This window comes from Candoia aspera, chromosome 1 (assembly GCF_035149785.1).
Source record: "Candoia aspera isolate rCanAsp1 chromosome 1, rCanAsp1.hap2, whole genome shotgun sequence".
Classification (NCBI taxonomy): Eukaryota; Metazoa; Chordata; class Lepidosauria; order Squamata; family Boidae; genus Candoia; species Candoia aspera.
The window spans coordinates 213,139,826-213,162,639 of NC_086153.1; the positions used below are offsets into that span (position 1 = coordinate 213,139,826).

General features: G+C 37.7%; 1 protein-coding gene across 2 annotated transcripts in view; it reads left to right on the forward strand.

The window, feature by feature from the left end:
* NCKAP5 (NCK associated protein 5) overlaps positions 1-22,814 on the forward strand; it is a 612,885-nt gene that overhangs the window by 248,254 nt on the left and 341,817 nt on the right. For both annotated transcript variants that reach the window (XM_063288715.1, XM_063288716.1), the window contains one exon: positions 3,691-3,754. In XM_063288715.1, the coding sequence (XP_063144785.1) occupies positions 3,691-3,754 (64 nt within the window). The remainder of the gene's footprint in view (positions 1-3,690; positions 3,755-22,814) is intronic.

Genomic DNA, 22,814 nt, shown 5'->3' on the forward strand with positions numbered 1-22,814 from the left:
TTCAGACCTGGGTGCATTTATGGGGGACAGGAAAAAGGGTCGTGGCACATTTGCTTACAGTTGTAGCAAATTGATCTGCAGCTTCCTTGGCATTTTCTGATTCTGCAAGTATTGAGAAGCAGTTGGAATAGGGCCAGTTGGAGTTGTTGCTTGACTGGTTGATTGGCCATTCAAGACTATTTTTTATGGTATGAAACTTTTCCTTGGTGTTGGGTCTCTTCATTCAGAGCTGCACAGTCCGTATACAAGATAGTGATCAGACCAACAATCTGCTCTCCATAACATCTGAATGTCTTTAAATGAGATTCTGGATCAGTTGGATGTTACAAGGTAGCCCAGCACTTTCCAGTGCACGATGTAAATTGGTGTTTTGTACAGTATTGGAATATGTTGTTCTAATTATTTGTCCATTTTCTGCTGCAAATGGTAGCAGAAAAGGCACAAGCCATTATCATTTAATGTGTCCTCCCATTCCTTGAGGGAATGATTTTAAAGGCAAAACTGAAATACTTTGGCCACATAATGAGAAGACAGGACACCCTGGAGAAGATGCTGATGCTAGGGAGAGTGGAGGGCAAAAGGAAGAGGGGCCGACCAAGGGCAAGGTGGATGGATGATATTCTAGAGGTGATGGACTCGTCCCTGGAGGAGCTGGGGATGTTGACGACTGACAGGAAGCTCTGGCGCGGGCTGGTCCATGAAGTCACGAAGAGTCGGAAGCGACTGAACGAGTAAACAACAACAACCCATCCTTTTCCGTTTGCCCTGAAATTAGTATTTTCAGAACTCCTCTAGTGAATATCGTATTACTATGTGACAGCAAGTGCAGTGAAGTTTGGAGCTGGGAGTAGATTTCCTCCTTTACATCATCTGAGCTCACTTCTGTTGGTTCATAGGCAATGACAGTGTGTGTTTGAATAGTACCTAACAATGTGAGCTCAGCCAGGCTACTCAAAATAAGTTGGAAAGCTACAATACTCTTAGATGTCTTTTGGTCTACTGTGAAATAAATGTCTTCTGTGTGATGATCAGTAGTATAACATCATCTATTCTTCAGTGTCTGGAATACTGATTTGTGTATTGCCTGAACCAGGCAGGTAGTCACAGTTCAAGTTGCACAGTTGCTAATATTCCATAACACAATAGTTCATGCACAATGATCTTTTAATGGCCCACATGGAAGCCAGTATGGATATTCCACATGAGGAGTCTCAGCTGTTTCTTTGGGTTGAGGATTTTCCATTGTTAGTCTTCACCAATAGTTAACTTTGATTGGCATCCTGTTCTCAGTTATCTGCCAACTCCATTGTATTAGCTGAAACCCCAGATGTGGTAGCATGTATATTTACTATGATTCCCATTAAAGTAAACGATCAAAACCATCAATTTCTGTAGGAGAGTCAGGCTGGAATCCTAGATGAGGATCTTCTAAGTGCATGTCTTTTTTGTATTTATTTTTTTTTATTTTTATATTATTTAAATTATAAAATATATAATTTATATATTATTATGTATGTATTTATTGCAGTTAACTCTCTTTCTTTGAAGCCATTGACAATTAAAAAGAATCCCTCAAGATCTGGATGGCCCTCATCCTGGGTTGTTGAGAAGGGAAAAATCCTAATATTACATTAAGGACTGTATTCCTTTATTTTAAAAAAAAAAATAGAATGGAAAACATAGTAGTAGTAGGATTCCTTAAAAAAAAACAACTTCCAGTCATTGTAGACTTGGAGAAAATGTGTAATAAATACGTAAGAAACATATTTTTACATATTTATTGCACATTTTGCAATAAATATGTAAAAATCTATTATGAGAACGAGGTGTGTTTGCTAACTGAAGACCTAACTTTCCAAACACAGTGATGATCAATCAAAAGGTATCCTGTGGATCCTCATGAAATCTCCATACAGGAGGCTTTTTTCTTCTTGCTCCACAGGCTTTCTGCCTGCTGCTCCTCCTGTCAGGTTGATTCACAAAAGATCATTGATGTCATCGTCTTTGCACTTGTACTTAAGCCAGCCTTTCTCAGGGGGACTAGTCGGCAGAGAACATGATGGTTAGGGAGTCATTAGGACATGTATTGTCTGAATCTATTTTTTAAAAAATGGTGATTCCTATTAGCAGTGCTGAGAGCAGAATTTTCAGAGCTCAGGAAAAGATGCTTCAAGATTGGCTTCCCTGGCTTGGAAGGAACAAAATGTGCACTTTGATCCTGTGCTCTTGAATTTTGGGGCAAAGTTTGATTTGAGAGATTTGACAAGTGTCTGCCTTAAATTTAGAGGGTTTTAATCTTGCCTTACAGATAGGAACTTTATAGGTTGACATGCGTGGAACTATAACATTAATCACTTAATCAAGAAGGAACATAATAACGAATATTGGCTTTTACATGCATATTTTTTTTATCTTAAGGTGCCAAAAGGATGTCAAGAACCATGCTGTTTTGCATGGTCTTGTGTGCATAGATAGCTGAGGAAGCCCTAGAACACCAGTGTAACTCATCTGAGCAACTACTGTATTACCGTAGGTGTATATGGTCAGGGATCATGCATGACATAAGCTCCAGAGTACATATTGAAACGACGAACGAAGGATAATGTTAATGTACTGTCAGCCTCGTGAGATAGTCCAGCCAAGAAGCACATCCAGAAGTACTAACTGTATCTTTATTGTAAGGTTACATTCACAGATTCTTGCAAATCTGAAAGTATATCTCTCCCGCCCACCACCTTTACAGTCCAAGAAACTAGGGACGGTCCCTTCTGAGATGTTTGCCATAGCCCCATTACTTTTGTGGGCTCAGTTGCCTCTTATCTGACTGTTGCCTAGTCTGCTGATCTTCCTCCTGTCTCCCAAGGTCATTCCCACATACCATCACACCTGCTGCTTACCATATCCATATATTTTGTGAGTGCTTCTCATATAAATTATAAATAGTATTTGTCATGCTCTATGATTCATGTTTTTGTCTCCTTTAATGATCTCTTGAAATAGTCATTTAATCAGGTAGGCCTTGCTTATGGAATTAACTAGGAATCACAGTTTAATTTAGTTTGATGCAGATTTTCAGTTTTGAGAAATGGATTTTCTTAGAACTGGATTTTTTAGAAGAAGCCAAAGCTCACTTTTAATTCTGTGACACAAGTTAAAAGAACAAGTGTGGGGTTCCAGAGTAGAATGCCATCTATATAGAGAAAAGCCTGTTTCATTAAGCATTAGGCACAACCCAGACTGAATAATTTTGCATGTGTAGTGCTGAGACCAGGTCTGCTAACTTTGTAGAGGGAAAGGGCCACACTGATGAATTAAAAGTCCTCACAAGCTGCAAAGAAATATCTGGCATGCTGATGAGTTGTTCTGGGGCTAGCAGAGGGTGGCAGTACTGCAGCTGGCCGTGGCAGTAAAGCTTGGAGGTGCTTGGTGGTGCATCTTTTTGAGTGGTGGCAGCAGTGAATTTATTACTTTTTTTAAAAAAGGCCAGCAGGCTGCACAAGGCTTAGACAATTCATAGCCCCTTAAAACAAACAACTATAATAGTATTAGAATTATTGAAAATATGGCTGAGAAACCAAATTGTGCTGAGGCAGATGACTGATGATCATGAATTCCACCATGATATATACATGTTACCCTTTATGTTGAGTGAAAAATGAGCAGCTATTTACCCTTCCCTTCTTTCCATAGGGAAAAGTTGTCTGTGGCTCGGCTACAGCAAGAAGTTGCCCGAAATAAGAGTGACGGAACAATGGTAAGTTTTGGCAATCATCCAATTTGTATTCCCAATTGTCTTGCTGTTAAGCCTTCAAGCATGCTGGCTTTGATAGAGATTAGAACCAAAATACAAATGCACCGTTTTACATATGATACAGTCAAAACATATTCAGATATCTCTTTTTTGAACGTCAGAATGTGGGCAGTGTGAGAATCCTGGGAAAATGTTATCAGTAAAACTACTGATTTCCCTTGACTTCTGATGACCAAGTGACAAATCATGGTAATTAGGTACATAAATAGGCAATTTGAGATTGGAATTAGATACACTTGATTAGTAATTAATCACCCATTACTGGCAATTGACAAAGAAAGCCATGAAAATGCTTGAAAGATTGATTATGCAAATCCTTAGTTTTAAATCCATTCAGATTTTCCCTATTTTTTGTTGTGAGATTCATTTACAGTACAGCATTACAATGCTACAGTGCAAAATTAGCATTGATAATCACAGTATTGATTTAATGAGGTCTAAATTTTTCATGAACCTTACTCCACTTTTGTTTTAAGCGCTCACTTTGTGAATGAGGCCTGCTTACACTGGGCTGGGGGATCATATGAAGATAAAAGCTTGATTCAATATAATGGTAAATCAGGATTTAGTACCATCTGGATGAACTTCTGTGAGGCTGAATGAAGTCTGAGTCTTTCATGCTTTCCTTTCTGTCTTTTACATAGAAGGAGGATTCAGTTACTGTGATTTGTGCCTTGCCATTACATACAAGCCAGAGAACATTGTCTAAAACAAACTGGTTAGTAAGGAGACCAGCAAACCAAGCTAGGTTTTGCAGTCCAAATATCTAGTAATTTATAAACATTTATTTTAAACTAACATTCCTGATGTGTAGCTTACAACAAACTGGAAATTGTAGAAACTGGGTCCTCAACCCCCTCTTTGAGCTATATCGTAAAAGAGGTGATCCAGCGGCTTTGCTCAGGTTTACAGTGTCGTTCAGGTAACACACAGCACTGAATGCAAACATGGCCAAGGTTCTAGTTTTGATTTGTTCGATTTTGAAATCTGTAATGAGACCATAATTTGTTATACAGTATGTGGGTGGGCATGTCTGCACACATACCCCTTTTTTGCTGTGAGAGGATTTGGCTTCTGACAACAACAGCAAAACTAAATCAGAAAAAGGGAAAGGATAGAGAAGAAAACAAACCCCAAACCACCTAACAGTTAAAAGCCTGGTGAAAGAGATGCAGTTTAACAGTCATTCTAAACACTAAGATAGCAAGGAACAGTAACACAACTCCCGAGGCAGCCCTTTTTACTGATAGATGAATATAACATTTTTTTCCCATTCACTAGCATTTTTAAATACTTTTTTCTGTTGCTCTTTTAAAGCAACTGATGTATTTTGAAATTTAATATTTCACCTGTCTATATAATTTGGCATTTGTCCTATATCAGTCTATTCAGCTGAGGATGAAAGTGATCATGAAAAAATATATCTTACAAAACATGTGGAAAATTTTAATAAAAATTGAATGGAGCATGCTGCCTCTCCATTTCCACTATCATAATCATAAATATGATTTTGGCTTTTCAGGGGCCCTTAAAGTGATGCCCAGCCATAAAACTGAATTTTTGTTTATTTGTTCAGTTACTTCTGACTCTTCGTGACTTCATGGACCAGCCCATGCCAGAGCTTCCTGTCAGTTGTCACCATCCCCAGCTCCCCCAAGGTCAACTCCGTCACCTCTAGAATATCATCCATCCATCTTGCCCTTGATTGGCCCCTCTTCATTTTGCCTTCCACTCTCCCTACCATCAGCATCTTCTCATTATGTGGCCAAAGTACCTCAGTTTTGCCTTTAATATCATTCCCTCAAGTTAGCAGTCTGGCTTTATTTCCTGGAGGATGGACTGGTTTGATCTTCTTGCAGTCCAAGGCACTCTCAGAATTTTCCTCCAACACCACAGTTCAAAAGCATCTATCTTCCTTCGCTCAGCCTTCCTTATGGTCCAGCTCTCGCAGCCATATGTTACTACTGGGAACACCATTGCTTTAACTTGCGGACCTTTATTGTCAGCATGTCGTCTCTGCTCTTAAGTATTTTATTGAGATTTGTCATTGCTCTCCTCCCAAGAATTAAATGTCTTCTGATTTCCTGACTGTAGTCAGCATCTGCATTAATCTTCGCACCTAGAAATACAAAGTCTGTCACTGCTTCTATGTTTTCTCCCTCTGTTTGCCAGTTATCAAGCTGGTTGCCATAATCTTGGTTTTTTTTTTTTGAGGTTTAGCTGCAAGCCAGCTTTTGCACTTTCTTCTTTCACCTTCATCATAAGGCTCCTCAGTTCCTCTTCGCTTTCAGCCATCAAAGTGGTATCATCTGCATATCTGAGATTGTTAATGTTTCTTCCAGCAATTTTAACTCCAGCCTTGGATTCCTCAAGCCCAGCTTGTCGCATGATGTGTTCTGCGTACAAGTTGAATAGGTAGGGTGAGAGTATACAGCCCTGCCGTACTCCTTTCCCAATCTTAAACCAGTCTGTGGTTCCGTGGTCTCTTCTTACTGTTGCTACTTGGTTGTTATACAGATTCCTCAGGAGGCAGACAAGATGACTTGGTATCCCCATACCACTAAGAACTTGCCACAATTCGTTATGGTCCACACAGTGAAAGGCTTTAGAATAGTCAATAAAACAGAAATAGATGTTTTTCTGAAACTCCCTGGCTTTTTCCATTATCCAGCGGATATTGGCAATTTGGTCCCTAGTTCCTCTGCCTTTTCTAAACCCAGCTTGTACATCTGGCAATTCTCGCTCCATGAATTGCTGAAGTCTACCTTGCAGGATCTTGAGCGTTACCTTACTGGCATGTGAGATGAGTGCCACTGTTCAATAGTTTGAACATTCTTTAGTGTTTCCCTTTTTTGGTATGGGGATATAAGTTGATTTTTTCCAATCTGATGGCCATTCTTGTGTTTCCAAATTTGCTGGCATATAGCATGCATTACCTTGACAGCATCATCTTGCAAGATTTTGCACAGTTCAGCTGGGATGCCGTCGTCTCTTGTTGCCTTGTTATTAGCAATGCTTCTTAAGGCCCGTTCAACCTCACTCTTCAGGATGTCTGGCTCTAGCTCACTGACCACACCGTCAAAGCTATCCCAATATTGTTATCCTTCCTATACAGGTCTTCTGTATATTCTTGCCACCTTTTCTTGATCTCTTCTTCTTCTGTTAGTTCCTTGCCATCTTTGTTTTTGATCATACCCATTTTTGCCTGGAATTTACCTCCGATGTTTCTAATTTTCTGGAAGGGGTCTCTTGTCCTTCCTATTCTATTGTCTTCTTCCACTTCCGCGCATTGCTTGTTTAAAAATAATTCCTTATCTCTTCTGGCTAACCTCTGGAATTTTGCATTTAATTGGGCATATCTCCCCCTATCACTGTTGCCTTTTGCTTTCCTTCTTTCTTGGGCTACTTCTAGTGTCTCAGCAGACAGCCATTTTGCCTTCTTGGTTTTCTCTTTCTTTGGGATGTATTTTGTTGCCGCCTCCTGAACAATGTTGCGAACTTCTGTCCAGAGTTCTTCCGGGACCCTATCTACTAAGTCTGGTCACTTAAATCTATTCTTCACCTCCACTGCATATTCCTTAGGAATATTCGTGAGCTCATATCTAGCTGATCTGTGGGTCTTCCCTAATCTCTTTAGTCTGATCCTAAATTGTGCAAGAAGAAGTTCGTGATCGGAACTACAGTCAGCTCCAGGTCTTGTTTTTACCGACTGTACAGATGTCCGCCACCTTTGGCTGCAAAGGATGTAGTCAATCTGATTTCGGTGTTGTCCATCTGGTGAAGTCCATGTATAAAGCTCTCTCTTAGGTTGTTGGAAGAGAGTGTTTGTTACGCAGAGTGAGTTGTCTTGGCAAAAGTCTATCAGCCTATGTCCCGCTTCATTTTGTTCTCCCAGGCCATGCTTTCCTGTAATTCCAGATGTCATTTGACTGCCCACCTTAGCATTCCAGTCTCCTGTGATGAAAATAACATCTCTTTTAGGCATATTGTCCAGTAGGTGCTGCAGAATAAAGCTGAATAGTAATCACTATATAGTACAAATGGCCAAGTCGAAATTCAATTCAAAATTAATTCTTCCTTTGTATATAATATTTTGAGCAAAATTACTGTGGACATAGTACTGGTAGTAGAATCATTTTAGAGCATGTTGTTTTGCATTTGTTTTCCCCACAATAAAGCCTGCGTTTCTCTTTGAGGCAGTAGTTTGGATCCTATGTTTATTACCATGGAAAGAGAGCTCATTACATAGAAGTGCTCTTTCCATTAGTGGAAGGGAAAGTTCTGTTCATTCACTAAAAAATTAGGATCAGCATCGTAGTGCTTAAATAAAGCTTGGGTTTGTTGAGATGCTGTAACAGATTATCTCCTGAGTCAGGCGCATGGACAAAGATGCCTGGCTTCTGAGTGTTTCAGTTGCCTGTCTTCATGCACGGCTGGGTAATCCCCCTCCTCCTACCCTGCTTCAGACAGCTTCTTGTAATAGAAACAGCTTTAGCAGCAGGCTATTAATTATAACCAGTATCTTTCATAGTTCAAGCATTTATATGGCCTGTCCTCAGCAAGTCTAAGGCCAGTGATGCTAATGTCTCTATTTCTTAGTTCTCAGGCAATAGCAGCTATATTTTGCTTGGTGGTAGGCCTTGCCCTACCAGTGGTAAAAATTTCATGTCTCAATGAATGCTTGCTGTCAGTGGCATTAAGAGATCCATGTCTCCTACTGTATTGTCTTATTTTTCTGTAAAAACATCACCAAACAGCCATATTGCAAATGGGAACTGGACAGCCCTCTAAACCATGATTCTGTTCTAGTTCTAATCTAGTTCTTCTAATTAGAAGTACTAGCTTGATCTCACAAATGCATTTACACAGGAATCTCTCTGTGTGCTTTTGGACCAGAAAGGTGGCATGAAGGTACTTGATTCCTGGGCTCAGGAAAAGGGCTTGTAAAGATCCTGACTGCCTTTGGGCATCCTGGTCCAATTCTTCAGCCAGTTTATGAGATCAAAAGAGGACGAAGTAGTATGTTTACTCCTGGTATGTTACACCAGATAAAGCTGGTATCCTTCAACTTTACCTCTGGAGTCCTTGAAAAAGGCTTTGCTAATAGGCATGAGGAAGCAATGATTTGATTCTCTGTGGGGATTGTGTCTCTGTGCAGCTCTCTACAGTTGGTGGTACATTAGACATTTAGATCTACTTGAGATTGTTTGGAGTTGCCTCACTTGAATGTGAAGATTTTCAAGAGCATTACATTTAGTGTTTCTTACCTTTATTTCGATTTTGCAAATCTTTCTGCAATTTTCAAGAACCATCTATAAATAAAATGGGCAATAAGAATGAAAGAAGCTTATGTAGTAACTATTCAGTAGTTTCAAGTAATAAAGCATTCTGCCATAAAACATAATGATAAAAGTATTCAGTATTGTTGTGGGGAAAATGCCCACTTAAATTAGGAACCAGAGCGATTTGAGATTATGCAACAAAATATCTTCTATTGGAGTGCACAACTACAGTGATCACTGGGCCCCTCAACCAAGGCTGTAGAAGAGAGTTACAGATTAAATACTTTTGGTTTATTACATAGGAATGATAAAGGAAATATTGCAAAACACAGTGTGACCTCTATATTGGAATGTTTCTGATAATGCATTGGGATGACTTTATGGCATCACCCCTGCATTCCTCTAAACACAGTACTGGCTGTAAGACAAATATATACACTTCTGAATTTATCATGATTAATATTTCAGCACAAATCAGTTTTCAGTTTTGTTGCATTTACCTAAATTAGGCAATTCAAATGTCTGGATATATTCCTTTTACCTTTATTAACTCTTACCACTTTTTTTTGTTTATTTTGTAGGCTGTAGCATAAATTATAGTGCTCAAGCTCTTTATTTGGTAAAGATTAAACCCAAATCAGTTCTTCAATTTGTCTTTCAGGTTGGCATAGATTTCACTAAGGATAGGCCAGAAGTCCTTATTTGTTGGGTTCCCTGCTGTGGGTTTAAGTGATACAAAGTGATTATCATGGCTTCTGCTCTGTATCCATCTAATTCACACCTGCACCCTTTTGTAGAAGCACAACACTTTAACTGAATATGAGGTCCCAGTAGATTTGGTTCCTTTCCTTTTTATAATCCTTCAGCGTTAGATTGATTTATGAATGTATCAGATTCTTTGTTACCGTGTAAACTACTAATTAATTTAAAGCACCCCTGGGAAAAATTAAAGCCCTGGTTAAGACTTTCAACAGGCTCAGATGGTGCTAATAATAGGAAAGCAAGTTATATTAATGAATTTAAGTGTGATCATTCCTATCACATCCCTTCCCCCAAGCTAGCTCAAGATTTAGGAAAAAACCAAACCAAACCAAACCGAGTAGAACCAACCAAGAGTTAGATTTAACAAAATCTTGAATCTTGAATTAAGTAGTGGTTGTGGCTATTTTGCTGGTGGTATAATCTTATACCCTTTAATATTATAATTTCTATCCTGACTAGATGGTATGTGAATAAGAGAAGCTTCACAAATACTTTATGTGTTTCAATTCAGGTTTTCTATTAAATTTGTTAATGTTTTTTAATACTTTATGAAATTACTAATAATTTTTGGCTTCAAAATAACACCAAATTGTCTCATGAAACTGATAGAAAGTATGCTTATACAGAACCATCATAATACTTTTTAAAAGTTGGCTAATCACATTTATATCAGTTGAATTAAGATTTGCAATGTATTTATATCACATTTAGGTCAGTGAGATTTAAATAGCTGAAAGACTTTCCAGAACATGTGAAGGGCAAACTGAGTAGGATTACAATGATAAATCTTCCCTTGCCCAATGTGTATTCCAAACCCTGTCAGAAGAAACTCTGTATAGGATGAGGACCCTGCCAAAAAAAAAAAAAACCAAAACCTTCAACTGTACACTTTTCCATTCTTTTTTTTTTTTTTTTTACAATTCCTCATCCTATACAAAATCTGTTCTGATTATCCATTGAGCAGGATGTGGCATGTGGCCACTCAAGCTTTGGAAGGCCCAGCCAAGAAGGTATATTCTTTAGTTAGTTTGATTGACAGTCACCTTGTGGGTTCCCCAGATTAATGACTCAGATGCCCCAAAGGTCTATGAAAATGGCTGAACTCAACCTACACCAGTTGGCAGTCCAAACAGTTGTTGTTGGTGGGTTTTTGCTGTTGATGATGATGCTTTCAAGTCAGTCTTGACTCCTGGTGACTGCCTGGACTAGTCCCTGTAGTTTTCTTGGCAAGCCTTTTTGGAAATGGTTTGCCATTGCCTTCTTCCTAGGGTTGAGAGAGAGTAATTGGCCCAGAGTCACCCAGCTGGCTTTGTGCCTAAGGTGAAACTAGAACTCCCAGTCTCCCAGGTTCTAGACTGGTGCCTTAACTGCTACACCAAACTAGCTCTCATGGTGCATGGTACATCCTTTCATATTCACCTCATGCATCAGTTGGCATTTAGATACTATTAATACATTGAATTCAACTTGAGGGAGAAGTTTGTTTCAGGAACTGGCAACACAGTTTTGACAGAGGGAAACAAGTGGTTGACTTTGTCTGGGTTCCAAAGCTAAGCTGGCCTGATTAGTCCTTAGATGAGAAATCATCAAGAAAATCTAGGCATCGTGGAAAAGGCAGTCACAAACCACTTCCATATTGTTTCTGAAAGCTGCCCAGAGTCACTGTGTGTGAACTGGGCAGCCATATAAATTTGTGTAATTAATTAATTAGGATACATTAGAAACCTAATTTAAAAAACACTCAGTTTGAACCCCCTGGGTGGGGAAAACATGCCCTTCCTTCTTACTAGGATAGAAATCTCTGCTAAGTTTTTGTGTTCTCCAAGTCTCCTTTTCTCTGCTTGAGCAAGAAGGGAGCAATGCCTGTAGGTTGCTCACCACCGAGATTACAAGTACAGTTAAACAAACATATGGCTAGGAAATATGATTTGGTTAGGCCTGTTCATGTAGAGGTAAGCAAGCTGTCATTCATACTTTGGAACAGAAGACAAAAATGTTGTGACTTTATATATCTTATAGTTAGAAAAAATCCAAGTGTACTATGTGTATTAGGTCACCTTTGTTTAACACTCCTCAATGTTTATCACTGCCATTGTGTCACTGTTCTCTCTTCCCCCACCCCAAAAGTACTAAATCTCTCTTAGGACATTAATGTTGCTCCATTAATTAGCTGGCAAGGAGTGACCCTGGCTCTGCAGAGTTGGCTGTGTGAGAGAGCCAACACATTCTCTGGGCCTTTACTGGGGGAATAGAAGTCACATGTATGCTTTTGAAATAGCTGTCTTATACATGGAAGCATAATGTTATATAGTGTAATTATTTATTGTTTTATTGACCATTTTGTTGTAAACCACCCAGAGTCCCTCTGATGGGGGGAGATGGGTGGTGACAAATTAGATAAACAAACAAACAAACAAACAAATAACTAATGTTCCTCTTCCAGCTTAGAAGCACTTGCTCTTTTTTTTTTTTAAATCACAGAAGGGATAAATCTGTGCAATTGCCTAAGGCAGCTAGAGATCCTTTCATGCTTCTGCATTGGGGTTATTTGGAAATACATGTTGTTTAGCAGCAAATGAAGTGTTAAAAAATTAGATACAAAGGCTAACTTATCCTTCCTTCCTTCCTTCCTTCCTTCCTTCCTTCCTTCCTTCCTTCCTTCCTTCCTTCCTTCCTTCCTTCCTTTTAAAGAGGTGGGTCTAGTATTTAATGTATTTGAATTTATTTCTAATAATTTTGGTGTTAATAATGAATGATATCTTAAGCAGTTCCTGTCATTTCTCTTCTTTCTTTGTAAGGTTGTTTTTTTTTCTTTTGTTGGTCTGCATGTGAATATAAGAAGTATTTACTCTGATTAACAATTGATTGACTTTTAGAATTCAATGAAATTTAATGTAGGTCATTATGTGTGATGTGTGTGATCATTATTGGGCATTCTGGAAATCATTATGGTTTAAGCCTACTTTGTTCCTTAAAGACCCTTGTTGGCCCATTTAGAGAAATGTCACCATAATTTCCAACAAGGTTGCACTGCTCACCTATTTAATCTCCTGATGAGCAAGCTCATAATTCAAAAGAGATCTATAAGATTTTTTTTAAAAAAAAAGCAAAACAAAAACCATATTATATCCTGTGGTAACTTTTCATGTTACAAAATACTGTATGAAATGGGGGGGCGGGATATTGTACACTTTTAATTGCAATGAAATGTGGAATTTAACCAAGACTTTCTTGTAAATAATTTTATGCAGCACCCTTAATTCTGTGATCAAAAAGGGGGAAAAAACACCTTTCCATGTATTCCTGAGGCATTCCAAGTGAACATTGTTGATTTCTTTTGGACAATTAGTCACTGTAAGGAATTTTGGAATCGCTGATGCTGAGGATCAACAAATTATTTCTGGCTAGGTATTGCTCTAAACTATTTATGTTCCCATCGTAAATCAGTCTTCCAACCCCTGACTCTTCTAGTCCGGCTCTTCTGCATGTCATAGGAAGAACAGTTCTAAAGACTGATGAGAACGAAGTATTTATCTGCAACTCTGCCTTTTTCATCCGTAAGGTTGGAATCAGAACACAGCATTTATGATTTGTTTTCCTTGAAAAGCTTGCTACTTAAAGTCAATTTATAATCTAGCTAATTTCCCTTCTAATGCTTTTATAACTCTGTTTAGATTTCTGCCTCCTGCTGGCCAACTCAGGTTTTTTTTATTGTAGATTGTACTTTGCAGTATTTAATTTTAATTTTTTAATTTTTTTTATTTTTATCCTGCCATCATCATTATTATTATTATTATTATTATTATTATTATTATTATTATTATTTCAAGGATTACCATGGGCTGGTATTTATTTTTTGTTTTCTAGGTAGCAGCAATATGCATGGTGCTTATTAGAAGTTAGTGCTCTTGTGTAATTTAGAACTTCAGCTGAAGTATCAATTGAAAGCTGCCCTCTTATTTGCAAAATCCTGATTAAGGGGTTTCTACCCCAGAACATAACCCTGTGATTGAAATAACTTTTAGTTAATTTCTACTTGGATAGATTATCCAGGAGAAAATCTATCTATTTGATTGCTGTGAGTTGACATTGACTTGTTGGCACATAATCAAGTTTCGAATTCCACCTTCCCAGCTTTGGGGGTCCTCTGTATGGGCAGATTCCAATTCTTAGAATTAACCAGTCATCATGACTGTTGGTAAGAATTCTGGGAGTTGAAGTCCACACTTCTGGAGGCTGTTCAAACTGGGAAAGGCTGCCCTTTTTTTCTGAAGACATCCATCACTGACAAGATTTCATACTGGATTTAGAGATTACAATCATCTTGCATTCACCAGACTCATGATGATTGAATAAGTGGATTATTGCAGAGAATTAGAAAGCCATACACACAAGAGGTTCCTCTTATAGTTCACCCAGGATTCCTTTTTAATGTATTTATTAATCCTAAGGGGTGAATCCTAGATCTCTTCCTATCTTTTTGAGTCAAAGGCCATATGACTACTCATTTCCCAGCCTTGAAATGTTCTGCTGTCTAGCCCTTACTTATAAATAACAATGAAGATGAAGCATAATTGTAGCAGCCAAAGGTTGCATGTGCAAATGGATACGGAGAAAGATGTCTTTTCTTACATATCCACATTTTTCATATCCATGTCTGCTTCCTGGGAATTTGCTCTCCTTCAGAGGTAAAAACTTGTCAATAATTTAGTATCACAATACGATTGGGAGATGTATGTCTGCTGCCCTGAAAACAACGCTACATGTTTTAGTATGATTTACTGTTGTTGCAACTGTTCCAAAGTTTGCACCATCCTTTGCATGTAGAATGAAAGTGTAATTCAGCACAGCCCTTGTTGATCAAGATAGTCTTTGAAAGAGTGAACAGCTGTCCAGAAAACCCTAACACCCCTCCAGTGACTGACCTACAGGGCTTCAGTTAGTAGTGGTTTCTTTGCTTAGGAGTCCACACTGGTTAAAGGTTGGTGACATGATATGCTGTGTGGGTTTATGTTCCTTGCAGCTGAAGCTAGTTATTGGTATATCAAAATCAGTTGGAGAAAATATTTTCCTCTCATCAATGATAAGGGGGAAAAGTGATTCATAGTACTCATTAAAGGAAGCAGACCAAGCCATGATATTTATTGCAATTAGTGCTATAAAGGAAGCATTAAAGTATGCTTGTGTAGTTCTAAACATTAGATGCAGACTTAATTCACATTTTTGGCCACTGCAATCCATGGAATGAGTAACATTCCACCCTACAAAATATATAATGCCTGATCCCTGGTGAATAGCCATGATTCTATCCTGTTCATGGTAAGTAATATGGCATCCAGGAGTTCTTGTGTCTTGATCTAGAAGGACTGTGTTTGGTGATACATTACCATTTAAACCCTTTTGTGGGCTACTGACAATACTGAGAATAACTTAGATGAAATCAGTACTATTATTTTTTCCCATATATGTGGATTTACGAAGAAGTTTATAATTATAATCTCCCAGACAAGGGTGTTACATCTTATATACTGGGGCGCTGAGCATATGCTTTGCATCCGGCAGGCATAATTAGATAGGACTGCAAAGATTCTTGTTTATAGGTCACTGGAGTAGATGGAGCAGACATCTGATTTTGTATAAAGAAACCTCCTATGTTCTGTTTTTAGTTAAGTTGTTATAGTTATTAACAAAATTATCTGTTTTTATCAGAATCTAAAATAATTCAAGGTAGATAGAAATGCACAAGATGTTTATTGGACATTATCCAGAGTCAACTGTTTCACACCTGCAGCACCTATGAAGAGGGTGGGCATATATGAAAAAACAGAGCCATGGGGCCACATATTTTATTGGCTACAACAAATAGATTTGGTATGGCATGAAGCAGATATCTGTTTATTTGGGCATGTTCTGGGAAACAGAATGAAAGAGTCTTGTATCTTGTATATATGTCTAAATGAACTGGAGGTGCATTCCCTAACCTTCCTCATTATCTTGGGTTTGTGATTTGCATGTCAGCCAACCCCAGGACACAGTGGATGCCTTAAAGCTGTATCTCAAAGCCATTTACATGGATCCTCTAATTTGAAGAAACGAACCATTCATTTTATCCCTGGAAATGGAACTAGGCCAGTGTCTCAAGTACAGAGATTAAGACAAGGATGATGAGGGTAACACCAGTATTAGTAGATTACAGACTTAACCTTCCATTACAATATTTTTAGGGTTTGTTTTTTTTTACATAATCGGTGCCCAATGTTATGTATGTTTATTCAGGAATCTTGGAACAAATTTGTATTTCAGTTAATTTTTTGCTGTTTGTGTTTAATGATTTCTTCATATTAAGTATAATTATTTCCTATTTGACCGCTGTTTTCATTTCAGATAGAGATATAACTCACTATAATAAGTTTAGTAAATGTTTTTAAACAAGCCAGTTTCCTAAATGTTACTGAAAATACTAGTCAGGGAAACAAGTACATTTGGTTGTTGCCTCTTCCTCCAGTAATCAGTTTAATTTCCAAGTTAATTTAAGATTAATTATAACACCTTTTGTAGCATATAAAGGAAAAGATGTCGATTTCTTAATGACGCTGGTTCTCCTTTTCTGCCAGAAGAGGGAGCTGTATACATTTAAAATAGTTCCCATTACTAAAGTTCAGTTCAAGTAAAATATCAGTCATGTTGAGGTGATTTTCTTCCTGTGGTGGTGAGAAGACTTTTGAGTTTTCTGGATTCTAAATTGAAAATGCAATAAAGCTGCAGCAAACCCTTACACTGTTGTTTAAATCCTATGGAAGTAGTTCCAGTTTACTTGGAGAATGGAAAATTAAGCTCTGGAAGGTACTTACCACACTTAACAATACCACAGCTTTTAAAAAAGTGCTGAATTTGATATTTATCAGTGTTAAACCATGGGATAATCTGTCCGTAATTTAACACTGCAAGCTGGAGGCAAATAGGTTTGGAGAAAATTCAAGGAACGTGCTTATGCTCAACTAAATGCAAATCAACCTTTTCACCCATCTTCTGATACTTATTAAATTAGCAAATACACCCAAACACACATTGTTGTTGTTTTAATGTGGGCCAAATAAGGTTAGTAAGATCTAGTGATAGTAAAATATAGTATTTTCAGAAGTGCAGCATGCAAGGTTAAAAAAAATAGCCCTGGGGTTATTTGACATTTACACATAGATAACCCATGCAGAAGATCAAGGAAAAGTTGAGGGGAGTTGCATACTATCCATTGGGTATATTTAATATCAGAGAAGCCATTCCCTCTAGTGTGGAACAAATCCCATTTTATGGCTAGGAACAGATTATGGTGCCTCAAGCAATTTTTCAGTAGCTAATAGATATGAAGCACATCGACACTAATAATACTGAATTATGGCTACTTTAATTTTAAAAGGTTAAGCTCAGCAATTCAGAGCCCTCTCAATTCCCCAGAGGCAATAATATGTGTTGGAGTTGGGTATAGTGATGAACCAAAAAGAAATGCTTTCTGTTGTCACTGTTGAGCAAAAAAGAGTTAATTTGGAGACCTACTTTCATAGGATACATAGGAAGAGATCTGTCACTGAAAGCAAGTTGGCCAAAAAATCTATACTAATTAAGAACAATATTGTTGCATGGTGAGAAAAAGACAAGCATCATGGAAAAAGTTTCCGTACCAACTGTATGAAAGATAGTTATTTCTGTTCTTGGGTAATGAGCAGTATATATAAATTATATGGGTTATTTTCTATTTTACCAAATTATATATCATTTAGTTAGATTATTTTGGAGTTATACTAAATTGTTTAATTAAAGACCCATTTAAATTTAGGAATATTTCATCTTTTATTTCCTTAGAACCATGGGACCCTCAGGGAGCTGAATAACCCTCATTCATTTAACTGTTCCTATTCATTTCTTGTTCTACAGCAGTCTTGTATATTCCAGTCAACCCTCAGCTAATGTATAAGAATTTGTGATCCAGTGTCTTTCTGTAATTATACAAATACACATGGTTTCTCATGTATTCAATAAGTGCATTGATAGTATAATACAGGTTGTAAATTCTCAACAATGCCACTTAAGAAAAACTTGAGCTCTTTATTAATTCAATTACATTGATATATGTCACAGAAATAATTCATGTTGTAAAACTGTCCGAGGTTTTCTTGTAAACTGAGACAAATTATGCTGATGGACCAGAGTTTATTTCGGAAGGAAGGAAGGAAGGAAGGAAGGAAGGAAGGAAGGAAGGAAGGAAGGACCTTTATCTATTGTTATAAATGTGCCCACAGACCACTCTCTTATTATCCCTCTGACTAATTTTGTTAAGATCGTTTTAATTAAAAACAAAACCAAAAAGGTGCTACATTGCAAAGCACAACCTTCTGGAACAATTTTTGTTTTCAAGAACGCCAGTGGAATTTATCTTGATAGGCATTCTGAAAATAAAAATCATAGTTGGCAACAAGCTAGTACTTTATTAGAGATTTATTCTCAGTGTCAGAGTACAGCCAAAAGAAAAATGGATTGCAAATGGTCAAATGGACAGTGGTGCAGGAGAAGTGAAGGTGGAAGAAGAATTCAGCATTCTTCTCCCACCTGCTAAATCTTCTGCAGATGCCTTCCCATCTGGTCCTCTATTAGCTTTGGAAAGCAAGCATAAACTGCAGAATCCTCTGCTGGGCTTGTAATAATTTGTAGGCATGAACTGCTTACATATCTGTATGTATTTAAGTTTATAAAATAAGCAACCATTTCAGGAGCAGGTTTTTAGAACAGAAAAGCAATGGTAGTAAGACAGTGAATTAGGGGTGTCCAACCTTTCTTGAATTTGGAACCACACTTAATATTGAATTGCATGCCAGATCTGGTTCAGAAGGTAGATGGTAACAGCTCAAATACTAAATTTTACTTAGATGCTGTTAATATGAGCACACTCCATATATTTAATAATTTTTCCTTTCTCTCACAGTTAAATTACAATTTTCTGGAAACTTTAAGTAGATTTTGAGATGCAATCACTTAGGCTAGGGAGAGGCTCAAGGCAGATTTTTTTTTCTTTGTTTCTTCCCATTCTAACGAAAATGTTTTTTACTCCTGGAAAAAGATCACATGTGATACAGTCTCTGAGATTGCAAACTTTTGTGAGTTTACTTAAAACTGTGAACTATTGAAATAGGAAATCAGGGCATTTGGAAATTATCCAGTCATTCTAATGACCATCTGAATGAGGAAATGGGATTTAAACTATTGAAGGAAGCCATTTTCTGATTGTTTCTAAATATATCCTCATCTCTGTGTAACGGCAAATCAGATGGCACAGAAAATTATCCCTTCAAAGTAGATGTAAAATTTGGACAATGCCAACTTTGAACTTCTGGTAAAAAGAAGTTGAGTATGTTAAATAATTAATTTCTTTTTGAATGCACTAGGTTGTATCCAAACTTAGTAATTAAAAGATGTGGTTCACATATTGTACTAAACCATGATTTCCTTGAGCATAATTAGTTGGATAAATCAAATGACACAATGTGGTAAGCCAAAGAGACCACTTTATGGTTTCCATCATAGCTGAATCCAACCTTAGAGTAGGCCAGTGGGAAAAAATGGAACATTGCCACTTTTTAGAAAAAATATACTTTTTAAATTGACTTTTACTGAATTTCTTAATGGTGGAACAAAAGAGTTCTGGTGTTAGATTTGTCATACTAGTAACCTTTATGTTATCCTCTTGGGACTGAACTCAAGAAGATGCCCTACTCATATTTTATAAGCTAGCTTGGATGCTTATTTAACTTTCCACCTAAATGAAAGAGGTGGAAAGAACACATACACCTTGGCCCCACCTTTTCATTTCACTGTTCAAAAAGGGTTCAAACATACTTTAATAAATAATTTTGAAAAATTGAAGGCTGCATGGATGTGACAGTGTTTTCTGAGTTAAGGCACAAATTGAGTGTAGTGACCTTAGTGGGAACAGTGAACCTAGTTCATGGGTGGGCAGCCTGTGGCCCCTGAGTGTCCAATTGGCTATCCTCTTGAGATGAGAATCATGAAAATTGTAGTGTAAGTCTAAAAATATCAGTTAAAGAACAAAGATTCTCCTCTCCCCCCAATTCAGCCTTATCCACTTGGGTGATATGGCGCCACCCACTTTATGGGATTCAGTCCCTCCCAAATGGAAAAGTCGCCTTCTTCTCTTGCAGTGAAAGTATACACATGATATAAGATTTTTAAAAAACCCTCAAAACTAATTTCTTTCCTTGTCATATTTCAGGGTTTTTTTTAAATGTTCAGGTTTTTAAAAAAACTGCCTAGGGGACTTACTCTTAATGCAGTAAATACAGATGTTATCAACAGACAAATAATAATGTAATAAATAGTTTGCTGGTAATGTCAAGCATGTCGCATTCTGGGGTGATGAGCAAAGAGAAAATATGGGATAAAAGTAATGTCCAATATATTAAATACATGGCAGGAACCTTTGATGGACAATATGATCCCACTTGATGGATACTGAGTTAGGTGAAGAATAAAAGAACACATCTATGTACACTGGAAAGCATACGTCTTCTCCATACACAAATGCCATTTATATCCATAGCTCGACACTTAGGGAGGGTCAAGTGTTGGTTTTGTTGCATTCATGTAACACGCCGTCTTCTCCTTCCCGTGCAATATCAAAGACAAGCAACCAACTCCCTGGGAGCAAAAGCAGTTCTTCTAATGAAGTGTATTTGGTTTGGGTGCATTTGGGGAAGAAGGAACTCTTGGAACTAGCACTCTCCTAATGTTTTCTATTGCTGAAAAGGAGGAAGGCAGCATGATGCTGTGCAGCAACAGCCCTTGTGGGTTAATGGGAAAGTGCAACTGAGTTATGACTAAAATGAATTTAGTTAAGAAGGTGGTTCTAGTTTCAGGCAGAATAGCACTCTTGGTTTGTTAATGACTTGGTAAGTAGTGCTGTCTTGTTGAGATGATGATGATGATGACATTGATGACATACCATCAAGTCATCAACTTTTAGCAACCACATAGGTAGATTTCCTCCATGACAATCTGTCCCTAACCTGGTCCTTCAGCTCTTCCAACAGTGCACTCATCTTTATTTTAACTAAATCTATCCACCTTGCTGTTGGTCATTTTCTTCTTCTCTTTCCTTCCAGCTTTCCCAGCTTTTGAGCGTTCTCCAGAGAGCTAGGTCTTTGTATAACGTCTCCAAAGTAGGATAATTTGAGCTTGATCATTCATGCCTTGAGTGAGAACTTGGTTGATTTGTTCAATGATCCGTTTGTTTGTTTTCTTGGCTGTCCATAGTATTCTCAGGAGTCGTCTTGAACACCAAAGTTCAGAAGCGTCAACACTCTTCCTAGCTTGTTTCTTCAGAGGCCAACTTTCACTTTCATAGAGTGTCACAGGGAATACCATGGCTTACATGATTTTGATTGTTGTGGGTATAGAGAGATAATGGCATTTGAATATCTTTTCCAAGGCCTTCATGGCTACCAGGTGCTAGTCTACTTCGTATTTCTTGACTGCTTATTCCTTTATTGTTGATGGTTGAGTCTAAAAGGCAGGAGCTATCCACTACTTCAGTATCTTCATTGTCAATTTACATATCTATTATTCTGTGTGACATTAACTGTAATAATGAAGACTGAGAAAAATAAAAGTATGATGGTAGAAAAGTCAATCCCTTTTTTTACCTGTTCTATGTATTATTGGCATCTGGAAAGTTTTTCGTAATAGAAACATCCAATTCTGTTAAAAATTCATGTGGAAGCCAGTTTTTTCCCCTGAAATAATGCCAATTCTATAGTATTACCTGAATTCATTTTGCTAGAAAATGAAACACACTTACCCACAGAAAATAAAGAAATAGCTCGACAAGATTGTCATTTCTGTAAGTGCTTCTGACCATTAGAGTCTTTTTCTCTATCACCCCTTTACTTTAAAGCATTTTCAAAAGAATACAGGGAGGTACTGTATTTTGTTCTAATAGCAAAAGGACAAAGACAAATAATGTAAAAAAAAAGCCATTGCATTTCTTTATATACTTTATTCAACCAGTTTTATCTCTAAACTTACTGGTCTGATTACAGTATTGGTTTTACTTATCTTTGTACTCATGCGCTTAATTGTAATGGTTGCCCAATTGTTGTACTTCACTTAGCACTGAAGTAGGCGAAACGTACCACTGAAGTTGGTGCAACTGAAAGCATAAGAGTTATTTATTTGAGTTATACGCCATTCTGGTGCTCTTGTAAGCACTCAGAGTGGCTAAGAAAATTTTAAAAAACAAGATGAAAAGTTAGAATATACATTTTAAAAGACAAAGTATTAAACCTATTTAAGTGTTATATTTCCTGTAGTCCTAGTACAGAAGGGCTTCTTTGTGTAATAAAGATAATTGGCCAGTATAAGCATATCTTAAAATTGTGTTATATTTAGATTGCTTTACAGCCCTTTTTTATCTCAGGTTCCTATGTATCAGAACTATTTTAGTTTTCATCAGCAGGGGTTGAGAAGACCTGCTGTAAAGCTACTCTTTTTTCTGTGGCTGAACACCTATTTGTTTGGTTTCCCCTCTGGACTCAGGGACAGGACTCTTTGTTACACAGCCAATTTTTAAACCTTTGTCTGTCTGTGGAGGAGGGAGGGCTGTCGTGTGATGGGGATGTTTAGGGGAGCTGCCACAGGATCCAAGTCTCTCATGGGCTGCCTAATGCCTGAGAGCAGGTGCAGCCTGGTTGGGGACTCTTGATACTAGATGTTAGGAGGGGTTTGTTTGGGTGGGTGAATGTGAGGGAATATGTATGTGAGAATGATAGATGGATTCCTCAGCCTGGGAGAGGGAAATGAGAGGCGAGGGAGAGCTGGGGGAAGGAGAGAGGACAGGCAGGAACATCAAGACAGAGGGCAGAGGGAGGTATGGTGGGAACCTGAGGACAGCCCTC